This window comes from Pectinophora gossypiella, chromosome 13 (assembly GCF_024362695.1).
Source record: "Pectinophora gossypiella chromosome 13, ilPecGoss1.1, whole genome shotgun sequence".
Taxonomy (NCBI): domain Eukaryota; kingdom Metazoa; phylum Arthropoda; class Insecta; order Lepidoptera; family Gelechiidae; genus Pectinophora; species Pectinophora gossypiella.
In genome coordinates, this window is record NC_065416.1 from 15710096 (window position 1) to 15733932 (window position 23837).

Sequence of the window (23837 nt, forward strand, 5' to 3'; positions counted from 1 at the left end):
TTCATCATCATCACCTTTCATCATTTCATTAATCATCAAGAAAAAAAATACGTCAGACATGGCTGTATGGGCATAGTTCCCTTTGCCTTACCCTTCGGGGAAAACCAAAACAAAAAAAAAAAAATTACGAAACGTCAACTAATTTTTACGATTGCTCATAATAGGTACAGTTTTTTGCGTTGTTTTGTCTTAATTTGTAGCCACAATTCATCTGATGATGCTAAAGAATCGAAAAACGTAGTACAATTTAGTAGTTATTAGTAATTTGGCTGTGAAAATCCGTTCAGAAGAAGATGGCAAGTGAAACAACGGATGGTTCGAAAGGTATGTTTTTTTGATCATTGACGATGATCTTGAGGTTTATCTCCGAAGCTGAGTGGTATTTCTGTTGTAGTGGAGGGCGGGGGCGAGAGCGGCGACCCCGCCGACCAGGTGCGGCGCGAGCTCGAGGAGCAGTTTAACGTGCAACGCGCCAGAATGAAAGAGCTTTTCTTACAGAAAGAAGGTTCGTAGCCCTGCCAGCAGGCCTCCGTAGCGCGGTGTTCGGGGCTCCTCCCGCTGCCTGACTAGTTTTTACGTAGTTCTCCTCTTAACCTTGTACTAACTTGTTATATCACCCACCATTAACATTGGTTTGTTTTGTCCTGGATTACTGTACGGTTTTTGTGGAGCTTGCTTTGTCTGAGCTGTCTTGTCTCGCTAGATTCTAGAGTTTACCTTACACAGCATGGTAACAATCTAATTTCATATCTGATTTGTTTGTTAACATTTATATTTTTTTTATTTGGTAAAGGGTACGGTCGTAACGGATCATCGAAATAACTTAGCTTAATATTAATTATTTACTTTTCAATATTAAGAATAAGTCTATAAGGTGCATGTAAGTAACTTTTTAACTGAATTGTGAGTGTGAAACAAAGAATGTTCACGCTAGCATAACAAGTATAGACCCATTTTGCAGAAACTTTTGTTTGACATTGTTGTCTGTCGTTGACAACATGTCAGAAGGAACTAGTGTTGTTGCATGTCATGTCTCCACTCAACAACAATTGATGGTCCCAGTCTAAACACATAACAAGCCACGCAACATGTTGCGCTTCAGCTGGCAACGTCGCGTGCTGTTAGCAACATTGCCATACACATTGAGTGTCACGAGTTGAGCGTCAATTCTTGCCTAGTTGATATGAGGCCTAAGAGAGTATGTCATAATCATATCATTTATTGCGTTCCACATGGTAGGAGGTTGGTAATATTAGGTAAGTAACACATATGGACTCTGATTGGGCACAGCAATTTAAAGGAGAGTTACAGCAAATTTTTTAGGTTTAAACATAATAAATAAGAACAAGTATAAAAGTAAAAGTAAACAACTAATCATTAAAAATGTCATGGGTAGTAAAGGTGAGTTATGTATGTATTGTTAAATAGGAAATAATCTTGGCTGATAACATCACTACACTTATAAACATCTCAACTCTGGCTCCTGTACTTTGACAGATCTAATTTGTACCGTTCAATGAGGCTATTGTAAAATTTTAACTTTATTGAAATATAATCACTAATTTGGTTCTGTCCTGTGTAAAATAAACTATTAAATAAATACATAAAACTTAAGTACACATACGGTTTGCAGAGGAGTTGTCAGCGGCGACGGCGGCGCGTGCGCTGCTGCAGTCGGAGGCGGCCGGGCTGCGCGCGCAGCTGCAGCAACTGCAGATCCTGTGCGACAACCAACAGTCGGAGCTGCAGAACCTGCAGTTACTTGTTTCTGGTTTGTACATATAAACTGGCTCATATAAACTGGCTCATACATAGTTGCATCAACCGTTGTAGACGGCTCACCACCTATCAGAAACACAAACAGAACAGAAAACACAAACAGAAATCATGGTGAGGTGTGGGTACTTAGTTCATCTTGCGATGGATGTAGCTCTGCCTACCCCAATTGGAATGTAGTCGTGTGTTTATGTTATGTTAACAACATAACATCACATAACATAACATAACAAATACTTTATTGCACACACAGGAAAAAAACAAAATACAAAACAAAAGAGAAATAGAATTAGTACAATAGGCGGCCTTATTGCTAAGTAGCAATCTCTTCCAGGCAACCTTTAATTATAGGAATTATTGAATATTATGTAATATAGCGGGATAGGGACACACATATAATCACACAATTGGGGATGTCCTTAGAAAAGGTTTAGTACGGCTCGAAATCGGCGCTTACCTCGGAGGGAAATATGCGTGAGTTTATTTATGTGCGTAACATAACCTTAGAGTCTAAATGCGGAAAACAGAGCTCACTAACTAACTAACTAACTTGGGGTAGTATGTACAGCCATCCTGCGTACCCGCGTTTCACATAGCTTTGTTAGACCAATATGGGTGTGATAATATGTAGTAGTAGATTGCGGTGGCACTGAAACATTTATAGTAATATTTTAGTTGCCAATTAATTATGAAAATTATATAAGAACGAATCTGTTTTTTTAGTTCCAAGTTCTAAAAACTCGCCCTTACCGCGTCATCATCAGGCCTCATACATCTTTTCCAGATATTTTTTTACAGAGTCTAGTAGGCGTCCTTACCTATGCACTTTAAAAAGAAAGATAGAATAAAAAAAAAAATTAATGAATGATGGATACAATGATAGTGATTTCGACATCTACTAGAAAAACATACCTACTTACTTTATGACTGGTAATACATATATAAGAGGAGCTCGGTGGCGCAGCGTTAAACGCGCTCGGTCTGCGATTGTTGAAGTTAAGCAACTTTCGCAAAGGGCGGTCATAGGGTGGGTGACCACAAATAAAAAGTTTTCATCTCAAGCTCCTCTGTGCTTCGGAAGGCACGTTAAGCCGTTGGTCCCGGCTGCATTAGCAGTCGTTAATAACCATCAATCCGCACTGGGCCCGTGTGATGGTTTAAGGCCCGATCTCCCTATCCATCCATAGGGAAGGCCCGTGCCCCAGCAGTGGGGACGTTAATGGGCTGATGATGATGAATATATAGAATCTGAAACAAAAATAAAATAAAAGTAGGCAATTCCATGTGTGATTTCTAGTGAATATGTAATGTTTCATCGTCCAATCAAATCTGAAATGTTATCAATACCATAGTTAACTAAATCATAATGAGATAAGCATACCCCATAGTCCTAGTGGTCAGATAAAAGTCCGTTATGTTGCTATGGTTTGCTGCGTTGTGTGAATTTTATAAAAAAAATTGTTTATATTATAAATAAATTACAGTTATGTTACCCTCGTTTTGTCTGTTATGGGGAACGAAAGGTGAGACAACAAAACAGGATTTCATTTTTATTAGTTACAATCAAATCAAGTAGTTTAGAATACTCTAGCCATAGAGATAGAGGTGGTGAATCAGCTCGCGGCAACAATAATTTCAGGACCCCGATACCGACTCTCTATCGGCCCACTTGAGTCGATTAATTCTTTCTGGGCACCCTCAGGCGTGCTGTCTTAATTTTATGTACCGGGTGAGAGCCCACAGTGCTCCCCATTTGTCTGGTCAAGTGGTTAATGCCATCTCGCGATATATGTCGCATTTATGTCGATAGCGCACCGCGAGGACTGGTTCCAATGAAGTTATTATGATATTATAATAAAATTAATCTAATGTTTGTCATATTACCCACCCAACAGAGACGGTAGAGGCGTCGTCGTCAGGGTCAGAGGAGGTGCGTCGGGTGCGCGCGCGCAACCTCGAGCTAGAGCAACAGCTTGCGCAGCTCAAGAGGCAGCTGGCAGCGCAGCAGCAGGTATGTGCATGAGATATGTGATAAGCGCCTTTTAAAAAAACGCATTAACATGCGACCGTTGATAAAAAAAAAAACTCCCAAAAAACTCCCAACAAACAAAAAATTTTAGTCAAAAAAGATTTAGGTTTTCAGTATCACATAAGCTCACGACTATATAGCAATTGGGAACGTAAGGTATTTTTGTAGGTATTTTTTATATTTTTAAATAAATCATGCTATTAAGAGAGAAAAAAAGAATTTCAATTTTAATTGTTATTTTTTTTAATTATTTATAACATATCTCCTAAAGTAGGCTGAATGACGTTTATACCTTTGCCTTTGCTTGGTTTGTATTAAAATTATAATATTGACATTTTATGTAATGGTAATGTGCCCAAACTGTGGGCGGTCCTTAAGAGTACTCAGGCCCAATAAGATAGATATAAATAACAATTTGTTAATTTCTTTAATTAAGTTTGTACAGTATATGCTTCTAATAAATATAATGGGGATAAGTAATCCTTATTATTATTGAAGTTATTGCGATTGTTAACCGCACACTCGTAGGACATCTTACCCTTTTTTTTGGAATTTTCTGGCCTGGTAACATAGACCTTTAGGCCAAACACCTTACCCTAGAGACGACCATAGACTATACTAAATTTTATTTACTATAAACGGCATTTGGCAAAGACAATTTGGGTAAACAGACCACCTTTAGAGATCACATGATAGTGAAATAAATACACGATTATTGTTAAAATAACACCATCCCGCTGATATACATACATACATACATACATAAACTCACGCCCGTAATCCCAAATGGGGTGGGCAGAGCCACAAGTAATCAAAGACAACTTGCAGCCACTGTTGATACGAAGTCCTGAGATGGATATGATGAACCCCCCGTCCCGCTGATATGAGAGATAAAAATAGAGAAATAAAGCTAATGAAGACGTATTCTCGTAATAGTTTTATAATTAGCGTTACTTTTTTTCCCTTACATACCGTTGCGGTAAATCGAGTTTTGTTGAAGAAAATCTTATCAGAATGTAATTTTTTAAAAGGCGCTTACTCGGTTTTGGTTATAAAGCGATATGTGGACTTCCCCGAACACTCACTCGCTGGAGTGTGTGGAAGAAACCTTTTTTTTTTAATTACGATGGCAGTAGTAGTGCTTCTATGCTGTTCTGGGAGCAAATAAAAAACATAGAACACGTTCAGCTGCTTGTCTTCCCGGGCATGTCGTAAAAACCGACAGAGGGATTGCGTCCACTAACATGATGGACTAATGTTATGGGCGATAGGCTGATCCCTTATCACCATAAGGTTCATCATATCCATCTTAGGACTTCGTATCAACAGTGGCTGCAAGTTGTCTTTGATTACTTGTGGCTCTGCCCACCCCATTTGGGATTACGGGCGTGAGTTTATGTATGTATGTATGTACGATGGCAGTAGGTAGTCGTTATCCTGCCGGCAACTGTAGGTTATCAATTGCAGAGGAAGTGCTCAAGTTTTAACGTCACTAAAGACATACACACATTTTTTTTATAAATGTTGAAGTAGAAAAATATTTAAGAAAAATAGAATTGAATTGGTTGTGTGATAGAAACCAACAATACAATAAAAAAAACTATTAAAAAAAACCTCACTGTAAGGTTTATCATATCCAGCTTACGACATCGTATCAACAGCGGCTACAAGTTGTCTTTGATTACTTGTGGCTCTACCCACCCCATTGGGGGTTACGGGCGTGGGTTTATGTATGTAATTTAAAAAAAAAACTTTTTTTCTCTTTTTTCTGTCTCTATCTGGTACCGACCTTTAAGTGATCAGGGGCCTTTACCAAATGATTTATTTATTTGATTTTGACTAAGTTTTACCATTATTAATATTTGGGGGGGTTAAAATGGCCACATAGAAGCAATTCATCTAAGAAAGCAATTTGACATTTGCGCATATAAAAGTAAGTGCGAAATGCAAACAAATGTCAAATAGCAATATGGCTTTCTTAAATGAATTGCTTCGATGTGGCCATTTTAACCCCTCTGTATTCCAAAGGGTTCGGCAGACGTGTAATAGTATTCCTATATAGTATTCCTCCCCAGTTGTTTAAGTTTACACATTACAGCTATATTAATATGTAAATTTTCAGTTTTAAGTTAATGTACACCCGGTTTAATGTCGTTATCAGTTAGTCAACTTCATTAGCATATCGCTACATTTGTGTTTTACTGTTACTGAATATAAACAATACTAAGGAAAAGATACATTCTGAATTCTACGTACAGTCAGACATTTGTAATGTTTTAGTAGATTTTCAAGCATATAAGTTTGTGATAGTGCTTAATATTATATTTAAATGAGTTTATACTCAAAATTATTAAAACTTACTTGTTTATATTTAAAATAATTATATATTATTGTTTATTTAAATGAGTTTAAAGTTTTTATAAATTAGAACAAAGTTTTTACTTTTTTTTAATGTTAAATGCTGACCATCTGCAAACTGTAATACCATTTTTATTGGAAATAAATGATTATGAATTATAAACTAGAAAATCAAATGTAGGCGGCAGCACTATTAAAAATTCCTAAATTTGACGGTTCTCCATATTATCCAGCTAAAATTCTTGATAAATTGCTATAAAATAGGGAGCAACGTGGAGTGTATCCCGACAGAGGGATGAGTTACGGAAAAAAAGCAGCCGGTTGGAAAAAGGCAGTTTAGATTGAAAATAAGTTTTTCTAAGTTTTCTTCTTTCCGATCTTTAGGGAATAAATTTAACACTATGATTGGTCCCGATTCCTGCAGACACCGCCTAATTTTATTTTAAGTTATATCCGTCATTTTCATATCTGTCGAAAAGGAAAGGGACGGATGATTCACAGCTCTTAATTTTAGGAAGAATGAGTAAATGAATGAATAACCCGGGCGAATCAAAATGGTACGTCGCTGGTATGCAATCCGTTTGACGTGCTGTCTACTTAACTGTGTCGGGTTATTGACTGATGTAAAATTTTTAGACGGTTGGTTTAGATTTGTGCTTAAAATTGACGTGTGTTCCATAAATTTTATGCTTGTCGATTACCCGTCCCTTTCCTTTTCGGCGGATAAGAAAATGACAGATATAACTTAAAATAAAATTAGATGGTGTTTACAGGAATTAGCACCATTTTGCAGTTAAACGCTGCGCCTTTGCCCTTTACAACCCTTTGGTTATAGCGGTAAAATATAACCAAAACAATATGTTTCTTTACTCAAATAGTACCGGGAACTGTCAAAATTTAAGAACACTCAACAGTAGCGACACCTGATGTGAGAAATAGACAGCTTTTATCCTTATTGAAAAAGGACATAATTTTATAATTAGGTAGTTATCTAGGTCAAAGATAAATTATGAAATTCTGATTACTAAAAGACAGATCTAAAAGATCTAAAACAATTCTATGACGTCACAGGTTGCTTTTTCATACAAATTTCATAGTAATTTCGTGGTCTGACGTTTATTAAAAAGTAACTGATATGACTGATATGAAGTTCAGCAGCATATGCCGTCAGAAGGATCCGACAACTCACAGATGTACCCACTGCTAGACTTGTCTACTTCAGCTACTTCCACAGCATAATGTCTTACGGTATTTTGCTGTGGGGTCGAGCCGCGGATGTAGAAACTATTTTCATCATTCAAAAAAGAGCAGTTCGCGCTATTTATAAGCTGCGTTGTCGGGACTCTTTGAGGGATCTGTTTAAAGAAATAAATATACTGACGGTCGCAAGTCAATATATATATGAAAACATTATGTATGTACGTAAAAATGTATCTCTCCTTCCGAGAAACTGTGAAAGGCATACTTACAATACAAGAAATAAACATAAAATTGTTATTCAAAACTCTAGATTAAGTAAATTAAATTCATCTTTTTTGGGGTTATGTATACGTTTTTACAATAAAATACCAGATAATATTTTAAATTTGTCAGAAAATAAATTTAAAGCTCATGTGAAGCTTACTTTATGTAAAAAAGCTTATTATAAGATTAATGACTACCTAAATGATAAAAATGTCTGGTATTGAATGTGTTCCTCTAGTTATTAAATAACTTGTAATGTATATCCTCATTGGTTTTTAAAAGATGTGTTGCTGTTGCAGTTTCTTGTCATTTCTTCTCCTCAGCCATAACACCTTGCGAAATGACGTAAATTCAAAAATGTTACATTGACCTTCAACAAGTTTATCCATGATAATTACGTTGAATAAATGATTCTGATTTCTGATTACTAGTTGAAAGTTACCCTATTGTGCAAAACAGGATATAAGTTAACGACTATATTCATAATATATTACCAATTGGACTAGTCAAGATACATAAACAGTTTATATAAACAGGAAAAGTGTTCTGGGCTTTCCAACACTGTCGCGTAATAAGTGTTTGTGCTTAGATGCGTTTTCCGCAAGAATTATCATTATAACATTAAGGATTCATTTGTAGTGTCGTTCGCGAATTTGTGCAGTATTTAATTAAAATAGTTATAAAACAACCAAATAATTAATAATGTTAAAAAACATGAACTTATAATTTTAAATTCAATCGTATAGGTATCTACGGTAGACCGTAGTAACCGATAAATTAACAGAATATAATATACAAAAACATTATTACTTAATAAATGAAAAGTTTTCATACTTTCCGGAGATTTTTTGTGTCCCTACTGTGGACAGTCTTACCCAGTCTTATCTTATCTTATTTAGCATATACGATCCCACTGCTAGCCAAAGGCCTCCCCTTGATTTTTCTTTGAAGTCTTACTCAGTGATTTTAAAAAAATCTAACTCTAAAAACCTGTAACTCCCCTTTTATGCTGCGAATATTTATCATTTATCAACCAACACCTATCACGCCATCAATCACGTAGGCCTAACAGAAAGCAAGGTTTAGCTCACGCTAAGTACTCACGTACTTAATTCATCTTGTAATGCACCCATCGAAAATCAAAATTAAAAAAAAAGAAAAAATAATAAAAATAATAAATAATATGAAAAATAATATTCAAATATATAAATAAGTAATATATTTATATGTAAATAATATTCGCTTTATAGTACATCAAACATATGACAGTTATTTGGACTTCCCAGTAAGCCTCGTTTAAAGACCTGTGTCAGGAAGCCCCGCTCTTCCTCATTGCTATTACAATTTTGATAGTACTTATATTTCTTTATTTATTTCTTTTAACAATAAAAACCCATCAATTGGAATATAGTCGGGAACTTATGTTATCTGATGTTAGGTCATCAATCAGTGCCAAGAAATCATTATTGACTGTGCAATAAAATATAAAACAAACGATGGATGTGAATCTGAGGGATGAATGCCGCGCTCTGTGGCAGGACCTGTCTCTGGCGCCGGCGACACTGGTCCGCTCGCTCGCCCGTAAGCTGGGCGCCGACACCGAGGACCAGCAGCCCACTAGAAAGGTAAGGAGATGAAACTTTTTACAACATACGTACATAGTATATTTACATAAAACTACACCGAGTTAAGCAGACACTTCACACTTCACACTCACACTTCACACTCACACTTCACACTTCACACTTCACACTCACACTCACACTTCACACTCACACTTCACACTCACACTTCACACTCACACTTCACACGTCACACTCACACTTCACACTCACACTTCACACTTAACTTTTTACAAAACACATTTATTTTCAAATACAATGTAGAACACACCACATAAAATTGCATCTCGCCTGCATCACTAACCTACCCCGGCATAGGCGTAGAGTATGTGTATAAACTCACTCCTCGCCAGCTCTGCATAATAGGAGGCGAGACTATTGCCATTAAGCAGGCACCAAATCTGGAAACCACGTGATATCAATTTTCTATGATCCAAATATGAATTCGAAGTAATAAAGTCGTATTCAGTGGTGAGATTCGAACCGATGACACTACAATAGAAGTCATGCTTTCTAAGAACAGGGCTACCACGGATTACCTGGTTGATGGTTGCGATGATTGCGAGTGTGGAGTATCACCACAAACTATGGCTCACCTTTTGTGCTGTCCTAAGTGCCCTAACACCTGCACTATTAAAGACCTGTACGAAGCCACTGACAATGCCGTAAGCGTGGCCAATTATTGGTCAGCAAAAATTTAGTTTCGATCGCCATCGACTCGCAAAGAAGAAGAGACGGATTTCGGGGAACGGAGAACGATATTTTTATTATATTCATCCTTGGAATGAAGAAGCCATCACGACTGTAGAGTACACCTTTTGTATACTGCCATGATTTGGCTCGCCAACACACCATCACTCTGCACAGACAGACCGTCCTGCATTGACTGACTGTTTGTCTTGCTCTGTATTCAGATGACGTATGCGCCCGAGACAAGGATAGCGATATCAATACACTACATCCCTTCCTTATTTTAATTTTATTTAATTATTCTTTAAAAAAAAAACAATATTTAAAACAAATGCTTTAATTTTGTTCTATTTTACAACAACAATATTCAAGACATTTGCTAGACCACAACATATAAGTATTTTGAATATTTGACCCTTAGCCACTAAACTATGCTTTCCTGATGTCCATCACCTTCTTTCTCTTCTCTCTGCTCATTTTCATTACAACATCTTGTATATGCTAGTCATGTTTTATGGCATACGTTAGCACTCTAACACGGATGTTCCATGATTTGTTAGAATGTGGAGGAAGGTGAGCTGATGCAGTCCATCATCCAGCCGCTGGACCAGGAGATCACGGCGCTCAAACACAAGCTACGGGAGACTGACAAGCAGCTGCAGGATGCCTTGGTGAGATACTAGTTTCTTATAAGTCTTATTCTATCGTGTGGGTTATGAGGTGAATTTCCAACCTCAGCAAACCTGGTGTCAGGATTATTATTGAGCCGCCAAAGGCCCCTGACATGACACATGTTATGACTATATACTTACACTTACTTAATTTTTGATTTGTTAAGCGACATCGGGCGATGTCGCCAGAATTCACCCAACGACAAAGTCATTAGATTAAATGTTGCGCAAACGAAGGCTTCATGTTAATAAGTTATTTATTAGATTTATGTTTTATTAGAATTTGAATTCATTATTATGGTTGTTTTGTTCAAGAAGAACTAAGTAATAACTAGTTCTGAATTCAAATTTTGAAATTTGATAAACATGGAAATTAGCATTCGTGTGTATTCGGAAATACGATGATTGCCGAACAAATTCAAGCCCTGGGGGGAGCTAAAATGGCAACATCGAAGCAATTCATATAAAAAAGCAATATTGCAATTTGACATTTGCGCATATAAAAGTGCGCAATGCAATCAAATGTCAAATAACACTATTGCAATCAATCATTTTTTATTTGCCAGAATACAATTTACAAAAGATGGTATAGTATTACAGTATGTCATAGTACTCAACCTTAACTAGGCATGCAAATATTTTAACAATTTGAAAACAAAACTTCCAATCATAATAAATTTAAAATTTTACGTTTTAAAAGACAAATAATCATTTAAATCATAAAAACAATTCTCCAGCAACCAATTTGTCAACGTTTTCTTAAAACAGCTTCCTTCCAATGACTTCAGACAATCCGGTAGTTTATTATATATTAAAATACATAAGTTAAAAAAATTTTTTTCATAAATGAAACACCTGGAAGGGGGCTGATATAGCATGTCTTTATACTGTGCTCTAACATGTCTGTTTGAACGTTCTCTACGGAGTTGGAATATATGTTGATTACATTTAACAAATAAGCATATGTCCTTAATGTACATGCAATGTACTTGCTTTCTTAGATGAATTGACTTCGATGTGACTATTTTAACCCCCCTGTACTCGTGTGCTGTCAAATAACGTGCAAGCTTTCATACGTTTTCCAGAAAGAGTTAGCTGCAAGAAATTCAACTGGCGCCACGTCAGCTGGCGACAGCAGACCGGAATCAGGTATATTTTTATTTGTTTCAGTTATATCAACCCTTTATTAAACAAACCACAAGTGCCATATTAAAAGCAATTGGGCTGTAAATACACAAAATAAATGCAATTTTCACAAGTAACATAGCCTCACATAATTATTTTTATTCGGGTCATCTCTTCATAAATAAGTAAGTGATAAAAATGTGCACAAACCTTAGTTATATTTCAAAAATGTGTCAGAAACATACTTAAAATATTTATTATTAATAATCGACGACATTAATTCGTTTGAGATCATGGAAGTAGTAATATTTTTATTCGCATTTGATTTATGCAAACCTCGGCTCAGGGCGTCGTCTGAGAGGAAAAATATTTGAAATTAATCGAGCCTAGTGGGTCGATATCGATAAGCACTGATTGAGGGAAATCGTCGGCCACGCCGGCCGGGTCTGAAGTGTTTGGTGTCGCGAGCTGATTGGCCGCCTCTATGGCTAGAGTAATCGGGTCGTCGGGATCGTATATTACGTCCTTCGACACAGTGAGCACAATTAGTATTAAATTCGGGCCAACTGTAAAAAGCGTGATATGTTGCACAGAGCCGGGCCGTCAATGCGACATGTGCGCCAACTATGAGAAGCAGCTGGTATCGGAGCAGGCGGCGGCGGATGCGGCGCGCGAGCGAGCCAACAAGCTAGATCAGGCGCTTAGAATGGTGAGACAGAGTATATTATCGATCATCTGCACAGCCTACTCTATACAGAGTGTTAGTGACAACGTAACGAAAACGTTTTTGGGAGGAAGCTCCATGACCTCCTGGGGATCCATTATGTGGCCCCCCAGTGCTCGGCTTCTACTGTGTATAAGAGCCTCACAGCTGCACAGCAGGTGTAATGGCGTCTCATCCTCCTTTAGACGAAATCTGCTTAAAGGGGCCTAGGTCAGCTACATTCTATGTAGGTGCTTACGAGCCTGTAATGACCCGTGAAGGCCCTTATTAAAGGGAGAAGAATATGGATGCTGCTGAAAATGCTGTCCGAGTGGCAAAATACTGGGTTGAAAAAATCTAAATGCCTCCGAAACGATAAGAAGAAGAATAGTGTCACCAAGTTCCAAGCTTTCTTCTCTCTTTTTAAACTTCTATTTTGTTGTGCCCGAAAGGGTCTATGATGTGAAACTCATATGTAACTTACAAACTTGTACACCATCATAGTATGCAAGTAAAGAATATTGAAGTTAATCGGTGACCCAATGTTTCAGGCAACAGAAGAGTTAGAAGGCGTGCGTTCAATCCACGACGAGACAGTGAGGTCGTGGCACAGCGAGCGCGCCGCCAGCACTGAACAGCTGGAGAGGCTCACCACAGCCGTGGAAGGCGCTAAGGCGGCGCTACAAAAGCGCGCACAGGAGGCCGAGGAGGCGTCACAACGAGCGCTGGAATTAGTTACTACGCTGACTGTCGATCGGGAGACCCTACAAAAGAAACTGGACACGTGAGTAGTTTGGCCGAATATTACTTACTAATGTCAAACCCCGGACACTTCATACAAAGCGCCTTATTTTTTTTATTAAAGACTAAAGTAAGACCCTGGGGGGGGGGGGGGGTGTAAACGTAGTTCAACCGCTGGTGGGGAGCGGAAATCTGGGTCTTTAGCACTCCCCGGACATATACAAAACACCTCGTTTTACACAGACACTACACATTGACGTTATCGCATATCTGTGTGTGTGACGTCTGAGGCCCATACAATTGAAGACTAAAGTAAGACTGAAGGGGGTGAGGTAAACCTAGCTCAGTCGCTGGTGGGGAGCGGAGAGTTGCCGTTCTATACGTAGTATTATTCCTTATTCTATGGTAACATAGCAATTATTTTGACTACGATTCTTTCTTCTGGTTTAGAGTGGAGAGTGAGGGAAGTAAGTGTTCGGTGTTGAAGTCGTTACTTCCGTCAATTAACAGAAGTGTTAAAAAGTATGCCATTGCACACCCCGGACACTCTATACAAAAATCTCACTCTGACCGTTTGCCACCTAAAGCTTAAATGTGAGTGAGACACAGTTCGCGCGCTGTCTCCCTTATTCCTTAGCGACTTACGCCAATTTAAGACTAAGGGTGGTATTAATAAACTAATCTCAGCTGAGACTGTCCTCAAGATCATGCTCAATTCCCTGTTTTTATATGAGAATTGTCACAATGACATGATCTTGAGGGCCGTCTCAAAGCTGAGATTGGTTTATTAATACCACCCTTAAAGTGCTACCTAGAGGGGGTGAAGTCAGCGTCCGATACGAATTGGTGGGGAACGGAGAGTTACCGTTCTATACTTCTTTATTATGTGACTAAGTTCTCTCCGTAGAATTGATACTAATGTTAATGTATGTTGTGATTGCAGGTTAGAGCGTGACAACGCGGCGCTGGTGGGGCAGTATACGAAGAAGGCGGCCGAAATGCAGAACGAGGTCATCGACCTGCCGGACAATATTGTTGTGAGTGTTGCCAGCTTTTCATAATGCCTTTCCTCTGTTCCCGGGTATCCCCTTCTCCATGCTGTTAAATTGTCCATTACTACATTATTCAAACAAAATGCCCAGTTTTTTTTAAATACCTTATTAAAAAGATACATGAATTTGAATATGAAAAAGTAAAAAAAATACCTTTTATTAATTCTTCTCTAGTTATTTTTTCTGTTCGGCTACCTGTAATTTTGTAGTATCAAAGAAATGATACAGAATAAAAATAATACTAAAAATACTATAAATAAATGAAAAAAATATTTACATAACATAACATAACAAATACTTTATTGCACAAACAGGAAAAAACAAAATACAAAGCAAAAGAGAAATAGAATTAGTACAATAGGCGGCCTTATTGCTAAGTAGCAATCTCTTCCAGGCAACCTTTAAGTATAGGAGATATTGAATATTATGTAATATAGCGGGAGTGCAGCATGGGAATACTTGTACATATAAAAATAAATACACTTTCGACTACATAAACTACATAATAATAATACACATAATTATAATTGTTATAATAAATAAATATCACTACTTAAACTACTACATATACTATGGAAGAAAAGGAGTAGATAGATTATGAAGATGAAGAGGAAATAGAGGTAAGGAAAAAAATTACATCATAAACAAAAAAAGAAACTTAAAAGTAAAGAAAAAAAAATCTATAAATTATTGTTGGTCACTTTTAACAAACGTTACAGGAACTCCAAGAACACACCCTACAACTCCGCGAGCAACTAATAGAATGCGCCATCGGCCGAGAGAGGGCGCTGGACGCTGAGAACGAGCTGCGCGCGCAGCTGTTGCAACAGGGGGCGCTGTTCCACAGGCAGGACGCCGAGCTGGCGGCCGTCAGGCAGCAGCTACGGGAAGCCAGGTGATATAACTAGCATACAATAAGTAATATGTCTACAGGGTGTTAGTGACATCGTAACGAAAACTTTGAGGGATGATTTAGGCCATGATACTGAGTTGATATCAAGTGGATTTTTTTGTCGCATAAGTATGGAACTGAAAATAATTTAAAAAAACACAAAAAAATCATGAATTTTCCGACAGGAAATTCCACTTGATATAAACTCAGAATCATGGTCTGAACCATTCCCCTCCGTATTCGTTACTTAGTCACTAACACCCATACCTACTTCTATGGCTATCAGTATATGTACTTGTACGGGGTGTAAGTGACATCGTAACGAATACTGAGAGGGATGATTCAGACCATTATTCTGAGTCAATATCAAGTGGAATTTTCGATCGCAAAAGTATAGAATTGAAAATAATTAAAAAAAACTAAAAAAGAAATCATGAATTTTGCGACGGAAAATTCCACTTGATATTAACTCAGAATCATGGTCTGAATCATCCCCCTTAGTATTCGTTACGATGTCACTAACACCCTGTATATACGTAGATGTATTATTGTTTAACTTTGTAAAAAAACAATAACATAAACAAACAGCCTATATACGTCCCACTGCTGGGCACAGGCCAAAAAAAACAATAATAATACAATTTGCAATTTATCTTTATAGAGCCGTGGCAGCCCAGTTGATAGAACGCTTGCCTCTCACTTTGAGGTCGTAGGTTCAAAATAGTTCAAATCCAGCACAGGCCTAAACCAATGATTGTCGAATTTGTTTCCGAATTCATGTTTGAATCATAAATGATTATCACGCGCTCAGCGGTGAAGGAAAACATCGCAAGGAAACCCACATTCCCGACAAATGCATTTTCGTTGGTATGTGACCTAACCTGTATTGGTGGTTTTCCCTTCGCGGGTTTGAAGGTCAGACAGGCAGTCGCTTCTGTAAAAAACCGGACCTGTCAAATCTTCAGGTTAGGTTAGTCACTGTGAAAAACCCAATAATGCTGGGGAGATGATTGTTTATCTTTGTAGAAGAGCCACTCCGCCCTGCACCAATCCGAGTGTCCTTACCTCACCCCCGATATTTATTACCGGGAGTCACTGAGATATAAGGACTTCACTATCGTTATGTTAGTGGGGATATATGTGTGTGGGTGGGGTACTTTTCTAGTACTATGATTCATAGAATAAGTCATTTTATTTCAGTTTTCCGCATTTAAACTGTAAGGTTGTCCATTATGCGTCATGTTGTTGACTACATAGTCAAGAATAGCACGGGAGGACGGGTAGACGGGAAGGAGTTAGATTGGATTCCGTAAGCCAAGAGTTAGGTTGGATTACATAAGCCAAGAGTGGCTTACATGAGCCAACCTACCTCCTTCCAGAAGCTCTGAAGCCTCCTGGGGCTGTAACAGGCTCCGGGGACGACGGCGTCTGTTCGAGGATTTATGCTCGTTGGGCTGCCACTCCCGCGCATTCCAGGATTTCATTACTTACTTCTGCACCCAGCCTGCCAGTGGACTATAGGCGATGCTTGTTAAGTGTACAGTCAAGAGTCATGTCAGGGGCCTTTGGCGGCTCAATAATACAACCCGACACTAGGGTTGGTGAGGTCGATCATCCACCTTATAACCCACACGATAGAAGAAGTGTACAGTCACCCGTGATACAGTCTCGACTAACAAAATCACTTGTCATTTCTAATTTAAGAGCCATGCTCCTGTCGGTGTAGCATTGTTCATTCTTGTCTATCAAAGGCCTGTTCTTTCACTTCCTTATAAGACACGACGTTCGCCTTCTCTATAATCTGTTTCATGTATCCTGTGTCATCGTGACCATGATAACCTGATGTTTCCAGGGAGGCAGTGGACCGCATGCAGACGGAGCACGCTCAGATGCAGGAGCTGGGTGACAAGCTGCGCCATTCCAACGACATGATTGAGAAGTTGCTCGAAGATAAGGTACCGAATCTTCAGAATTTTACCATAACCATACAGTAAAATAAAGAATAATAAAATAAACACTCAAAATTTTTACCATATAATTGTATTCTCATCCGATCGGACTTGAGCTGCGTGTGTGGTGTTACGCCACAGACTACGGCTCATCTGATAACTTGCTCGCGTGCCCTGATACCTGCACGCGAGAGGGGCTGATGAGTGCCACCGAGGATGCTGTTCGAGTGGCGGAATACTGGGCTGAAGAAATCTGAATGCCATCGAAACGACAAGAAAAAGAATTGTATTCTACCAGTTTAATAATATTTATTTACAATTTCACAACATAGAATCATATTACTTATACACACCTTTTTAGCTCTTATATAAATACTTACCCAAAATGTGGCCACAATAACGTCCGTTTCGTAGAGAAGTCAGCATAGAAGTGAGCCAGCTGTTCACGGAGTTCGAACAGGCAGCCTCGTGGAGCGGGGGAAACTATTTGTACAAATGACAGCATTCGACGATGTTGCCATTTGAGTGACTAATAAAATACCTAAAAATGCAGATCGACAACATCAATACCACCTGTAGAACTGTAACTCCCCGCACCAATTCTCTTCGGGCACCGACCTTTCTCTGGGTTTTTAGCACACCCCGAACATGTAATACAAAACACCTCGTTTTACACAGACACTACACATTGACGTTATCGCATATCTGTGCGTGTGACGTTTGAGGCCCATACGATTGAAGACTAAAGTAAGACCGAAGGGGGTGAGGTAAACCTAGCTCAGCCGCTAGGGAGCGGAGAGTTGCCTTATGTATGTATGTGTGTTACTTTACGCGAAACAGACAGTTCACGCGCTCCCCTTAACTCCTTACCGGCCATTTGGACTTAAGTCATAGAAATAATACTACGTATAGAACGGCATAAGATCACGCCTATTTCCCGTTGGGGTAGAGTACAGAGACCACATATCTCCAGTTGCTACGATCCTGACTATGGAGTACTGGATTTGTGCTGGTGCAGTAGTTTTAGGCGGACGAGACGTTCTTTATGTAAAAATTGACGATTCAAAGTGTACCTATGTTACCTACTGAATAAAGATATTTTTGAATTTGAATTTGTGACGAGTACAAACTAACAAGTATATTGTTCACGCGACAGAAACGTCTTCAAACGGAGGTGGCGGAGCTCCGGCAGCGGGTGTCGGTGCTGCAGCAGGAGCTTGACAACAGCGAGAAGGTGCAGCAAGACTTCGTCAGGCTGTCACAGTCGCTACAGGTGATTCTTCAATACCATAAGAGTTTGAGAGTTTCCAACCCGCGAAGGGAAAACCAACCCAATACAGGTTAGGTCGCATACCTCCGAAAATGCATTTCTCGGGAATGTGACCCCACTGAGCACGTGATAATCATTTATGATCCAAACATGAATTCGAAAACAAATTCGACAATCATTGGTTTAGCCCTGTGCTGTATTCGAACCTGCGACCTCAAAGTGAGAGGCGAGCGTTCGACCAACTGGGCTACCACGGCTCTTTCTGCCAGAATTTGGTAAATCCTGTCAGAATTACCAAATCCTCAATAGTTTGATATTGTTGAGATATAAATCAAGAAATTACCTTCTTTTTGCTCGTCTGTTGTCAACGTCATTGGGACCCCATCATTGTAATGCTCCCAGGGCCCCATTGCCCCCTTGACCCAGAGCATCAGGTTAAACATGGCTTTGATAGTCACTTTAATATGTGAATTGCGATTAGGTGCAACTCCAGCGCATCCGCGAGGCAGACACGGAGGTGCGGTGGCAACATGACGAGGACGTCAGCGAGTGTCCGTCTTGTCACACGCCCTTGCCGAACAGCAAGAAAAAGGTGAGCCGAAAAAGTATAAAATAAAATATGCTCAATCCTATCAAAAGTCATTGCTAGCCATTTAATAACGAAAATGTTACATAAGTGTTACCATTTAAATAAATCCAACATTCCAAGGACATACATTTTATTATTGAAAGTTAAGCGAATTAGTGACGTACTTAATTACTGTCACTTGACACGTATATAAAATCATTAAAACTGTAAGTATATATTTTACTCATCATCATTCATTTAAGAGCCACGCTCTTGTCGGTGTAGCGTTCTCTATTCTTGTCAAAGGCCAATTCTATAAAAAAAAAAACTAAAATATTTTACTAGAAGTTCAAAATTGCCTTGCAAAGTAAATTAAAAACATTAGTCTTGAGTAATTGTTTTTTTTACAAAATGCCAACGGAGGGTCAGATGTTGTCAGCTGGGCCTAACGTTGAAATGTTAGCTATGACTTTTGAGCATACCTTGTTGTATACCATGGGTGTAACAATATAATATTGGTTTCGGCCGCTTGACATTTTTATTACTCACAAAATTTCAACAGTACGTTCTTAACTTATGTTTTAAAAGTTGCAAACAATCGATGATTTCATAAAATAACAATTAGAGATGGGAGATTATGAATGATTGATTCGAATCATTATATTCGGTATTCGAATTATTCGATTGTAGGTACGAGTTATTCGAGTGAATTTCATGATTTTTATCGTTTTCATTCATTATTTATGCATTTTATTCTTTTTCACACGTTCAAAAATATAAGTAAACGAGACGATTATCATTCGAATTATTAATTAAATTGGAATAATTCGATTGCTGATTTTGGATAGAATGAGTTATAACTAGTACCCCGGGCGCCAGGTGCACTGCCGCCACTGCGGGCGCATCTTCTGCGCGGGCTGCGCGTCGCACGCGGTGGCGGCCGGGCCGCGCGGCCTGCCGGCGCGCGTGTGCGCCGTGTGCCGCACGCTGCTGCAGCCGCACGCCGCGCCCTACTTCAGCACGCAGCCGCCGCACTCGCCCGACTGAGGCGGGGCCGCTGTGCCGCCGTATTCTAATCAATCCTTATTTTACAATAGGCATACATCGATGAAATCATACCTGTTTTCCAAAAGGGTAGGCCGAGGCTACAAGACCCATTTGCTACGATCCTAACGCAGTTTAACCCTCCCTCTCATCTCACATCATTTTAAAAAGTTGCAATAACCTTTACAAAGAATACCCCATCACCTTAACCTCGTAGATCTGATTTTTCAGGCACTATAGTTAAACAATGGAGATCGGATTTTGAAAGAACAACTACCCATTGTAAGTTTATATTCGTTATTTATAATTCATTACACTTTATGTAACTTCAGTTATCTGACACATATTCTTATAAGAGATTGCGATATGAACACCTTATCATACAACGGTAAAGCTTCGCTATTTCGCGCTTTTTTAAATACCTATCCAACACCATTATATACATCATATTCCGTAGGCGAGTAGTGCTGGCCGAATATGAATGATTCATTCGAAAGTCCGGGTATTCGTATTATTCGATTATAGAACAGAGCTATTCGAATGAAAGACAAACATACGAATGAATTTGCATCATTCGAATGTGTATTATGCTGTAAACAGCATTTTTTAACTTTAACATCTTGAAATATAAATAATCATGCAAATAGTTATTTGTGCTCAATAATATACAAGTCGCGTTAAATTAACAAAAAAAAAAAACAATTCGAATTTATTATTTTCGATGTAAAGCGTGCGATAGCGAAGAATGACAACAGGTATTACATACCTAAATAGTGCAATTAGGATGGTTAAGGTACTGGTGAGCATAGGGCCTAATGTGCAATCACTGATGCGCGTAGGTATAGCATGATGTGCACTTTCGTTATCATTATTTAGATAAAATATTGTCCAAACCCGACTTCAAAAAAGTTACTCTTGTCGCCAGACGCAAACTTCAGTCTAAGATTCTACCTACAATATCAGAGATTAGCCACCTTGCAATAACGTTTTGATAGCGTTATTACAGGCAGGTATAACCCATTCAGAATTAAACACCTTACTAGGTCAATGCATATATGCGAGGCGCGGCAATCGTGCGAGTTGCAACGCCAAGTCAACTCAAATTGACAATACAAAGTGTAACTATGTTACCCTTAAAACACAAATCTGAATAGGGCATTTGAATGGGTCGTTAAATTATAAAATGTGAATCTAGGAATAGAAGCCAGCCTAAGTTGATCAAAAATAAATCTCATTTTTCGTTTCGAGTTATTTTCGAATTTTATTTATGAATTAAGTAACAATGAGTACGACGTTTGACTGATTTTATTGATGACGTCACAGGACAGTATTTCTCACGTATTTCTATACAAACCCCAAAGAAACGTCAATTAAGATATATTTGAGTTGTAGATCGCGATCGAAACGCTTTACAACTTGGCTAACCCCTTTTCAATCAAAGTGCACACGATGTTGTATCTACATGCAAGTTTTTTCATAGTTATAACGCATTGTTACATCAATCCTACTTTTGTTATCAAAGATAATGATGTAAATTGTCAAGCAATACGCCACCTATTGAGGTGTACCAGTAATAATCTGAAGTTTCAGTTATTAAATTACATCCCAGTCAAGTTATTTCAACGATTCTAACACGCAACAGTGCAATGTACAGATAAAGTTTCAAATTATAGAGTAAAATAAGTGGCGGTTGAATATAATATCTATTTATTCTAAAAATAATGAATAGTTCTGCCCCTTGAGCCACTGTAAATACACAGTTATGAATTAGCCTGTAAAGAAAATGAAAAAGGAAATTTTAAATTAAATTTGGGCCATTCCAAAGATTTTTTGTCGTATATTATGTAAATTAAGTTTTTAAAATCAATTTGATTTTCTTTTCGAGTTTTTGAATCGAATAATAAATTTACAATTTGTATTTAACAAAAACACGTTTATCTTTGTTTAGGCAAAGATTGGCTTTTCAAAACATTTTTTTATTTGGAAAATATAAAAATACGTTGAAAAAACGCACGATATGATTTTTTGAAAATGGATTTAGATCTTTCCCCAAGTTATTTCGTTTAAAAGTACTCAAATGTGGTAAGGGATATCTCAATCCCAAAGGACCTAGTTTATTTACGAGTTATGGTAAATTATTTTCGTGCAATGAAAATGTAATGTTATTTAGTTAATGTAAAGTCGGTCGCCGGAGAGGCGCGAGTGATACCAAGTGCTAAATGGCGCCCTGTAATATTACTGTAAGATACATTTTATTGTAAATAAAAGAGCTCGATACGATGTTCGGATTTTTTTTTCCTTATTTGTACACCTTAAAACAGACGCAAGGGACATACAAAGAAAACAGGTAAGGTCAGTGCAGGTAAGGTCTTTGCTATAAGTAAAAACAAAACCCAGATAATACAACACTGCACTGCAGCTGTACAAGTGTACTATATCCTCTGCCTAAGGTTGTCTGGAGGAGATCGCTCTTAGCGATAAGTCCGCCTTTGCCCACCTTAGAAAAAGTTTATCCTGTAAATGTCTTGTAAATTTGTGTGGAATAAAGTGTTTTATTATTATTATACTAACTTTTTTTGTTGTTTGTGTAATAATTTAAAATGTTTTAATTAATTCAAAATCTTCCAATAGGTTTAAGAAGTAATTCAGATATGGAAAATTGTCAACTTATGGAATCTATCGCAATATTCCATTTATTATTGTAATCATGTTTGTGGGATGCATCCGAAGCGATGGGCGCGAGTCGCACACCCACTGCACACTTCAAGACTAGTACAGAAGTCTCCTCCAGACGGTGTGACGACCTCAATGCTTATCGGAGGGATTGGCCGGAGTACGCGCAAAGAGAGGAATGGAAAAATCAAGGGGAGGCCTTTTTAATAATAATAATTTCGTTATTCAGGTAAAAAGGCTACCCACAGATTGGAGAAATAAATACATAATTTACATAATTTTAAATTGTTAAAATAATATAAAATAAATAAAAGTGTAAAGTTAAAACTAGATTAATACTAAATGTACGAAGTACTTAACAAAAATTATCACACTCTTTTGCGATTCGCACTCTGGTGCCTTTCGGAGCAGTTTACCAGATTTTCAATTCACCAGATTCGTGCACCTCCCGCCACGCTTTGTAGTTCGGGCTGTCAAAATAGTCATTAGCCCAGCAGTGGGATCGAATAGGCTAGATAAGCTCGTAATAAATAAGATAGCAAATGATTATAAATACGGTTGCTGTTTTGAGAGACATTGTACCTTGCATTGTACCGGATACGGGCGAGCGGCGTGAAGTTGCATGCAGGTGGCGCCATCTAATGAGCAGTTGTGCGTGTGAGTCAGTCCTCCGCGAACCTTCCTAGTGAATACAACGAACGAAACTGCTAGTTTACTTACGCGTGTGTTATAAACTTGTAAGACGGAATATATCAAGTTATTCGGTACATGTGATGGTGTTCCAAAATATACATATACACACACAAGATCACGCCTATTTCCCTTTGGGGTAGGCCTCTGCCTACCACCACGGAATTTCACTTACTACGAATTCCTGAATGTGTACCCTCTACCATAAAATGAAGACAATCATGTCGCCAGAGCCAGAACATCGCTCAAGTATGTATTTTATTTTATAGCCATTTTGCTTTTGTGGTTTTTTTTATGTATTTCTATAGAGCTTTCCGTTAGAAAGTAAGCTAGGTGAGGTGTGGGTACTTGGTTCATCAGGCTTCTAAAGACAATGCAATATATAATACTACGTATAGGACACACCCGCACCCCTCGCCCCGGTTCGAGTTTTATTTACCTACCCTCTTTTATGGGTCACTATCTAAATCGTAAGACGTTAAAGAGTAAGGGAGCGCGGACCTCCGAATAGAGAGAGAGA

General features: G+C 38.3%; 2 protein-coding genes across 4 annotated transcripts in view; both read left to right on the plus strand.

The window, feature by feature from the left end:
• LOC126372176 (protein-S-isoprenylcysteine O-methyltransferase) overlaps window positions 1-23837 on the plus strand; it is a 190441-nt gene that overhangs the window by 77355 nt on the left and 89249 nt on the right. The gene's annotated exons all lie outside the window — the stretch shown is intronic.
• Window positions 118-22234, plus strand: LOC126372135 (rab GTPase-binding effector protein 1). 2 transcript variants are annotated; one of them, XM_050017736.1, is made up of 15 exons: window positions 118-324; window positions 395-505; window positions 1634-1771; window positions 3672-3787; window positions 9166-9252; window positions 10500-10610; window positions 11696-11759; window positions 12329-12444; window positions 12990-13222; window positions 14123-14216; window positions 14951-15126; window positions 16976-17078; window positions 18229-18345; window positions 18824-18934; window positions 19790-22234. In XM_050017736.1, the coding sequence occupies exons 1-15, from the start codon at window positions 294-296 to the stop codon at window positions 19955-19957; spliced, it is 1776 nt and encodes a 591-aa protein (XP_049873693.1). In that variant the 5' UTR covers window positions 118-293; the 3' UTR covers window positions 19958-22234. The 2 variants fall into 2 exon arrangements, with proteins under 2 accessions (XP_049873693.1, XP_049873694.1); XM_050017737.1 differs by lacking the exon at window positions 395-505.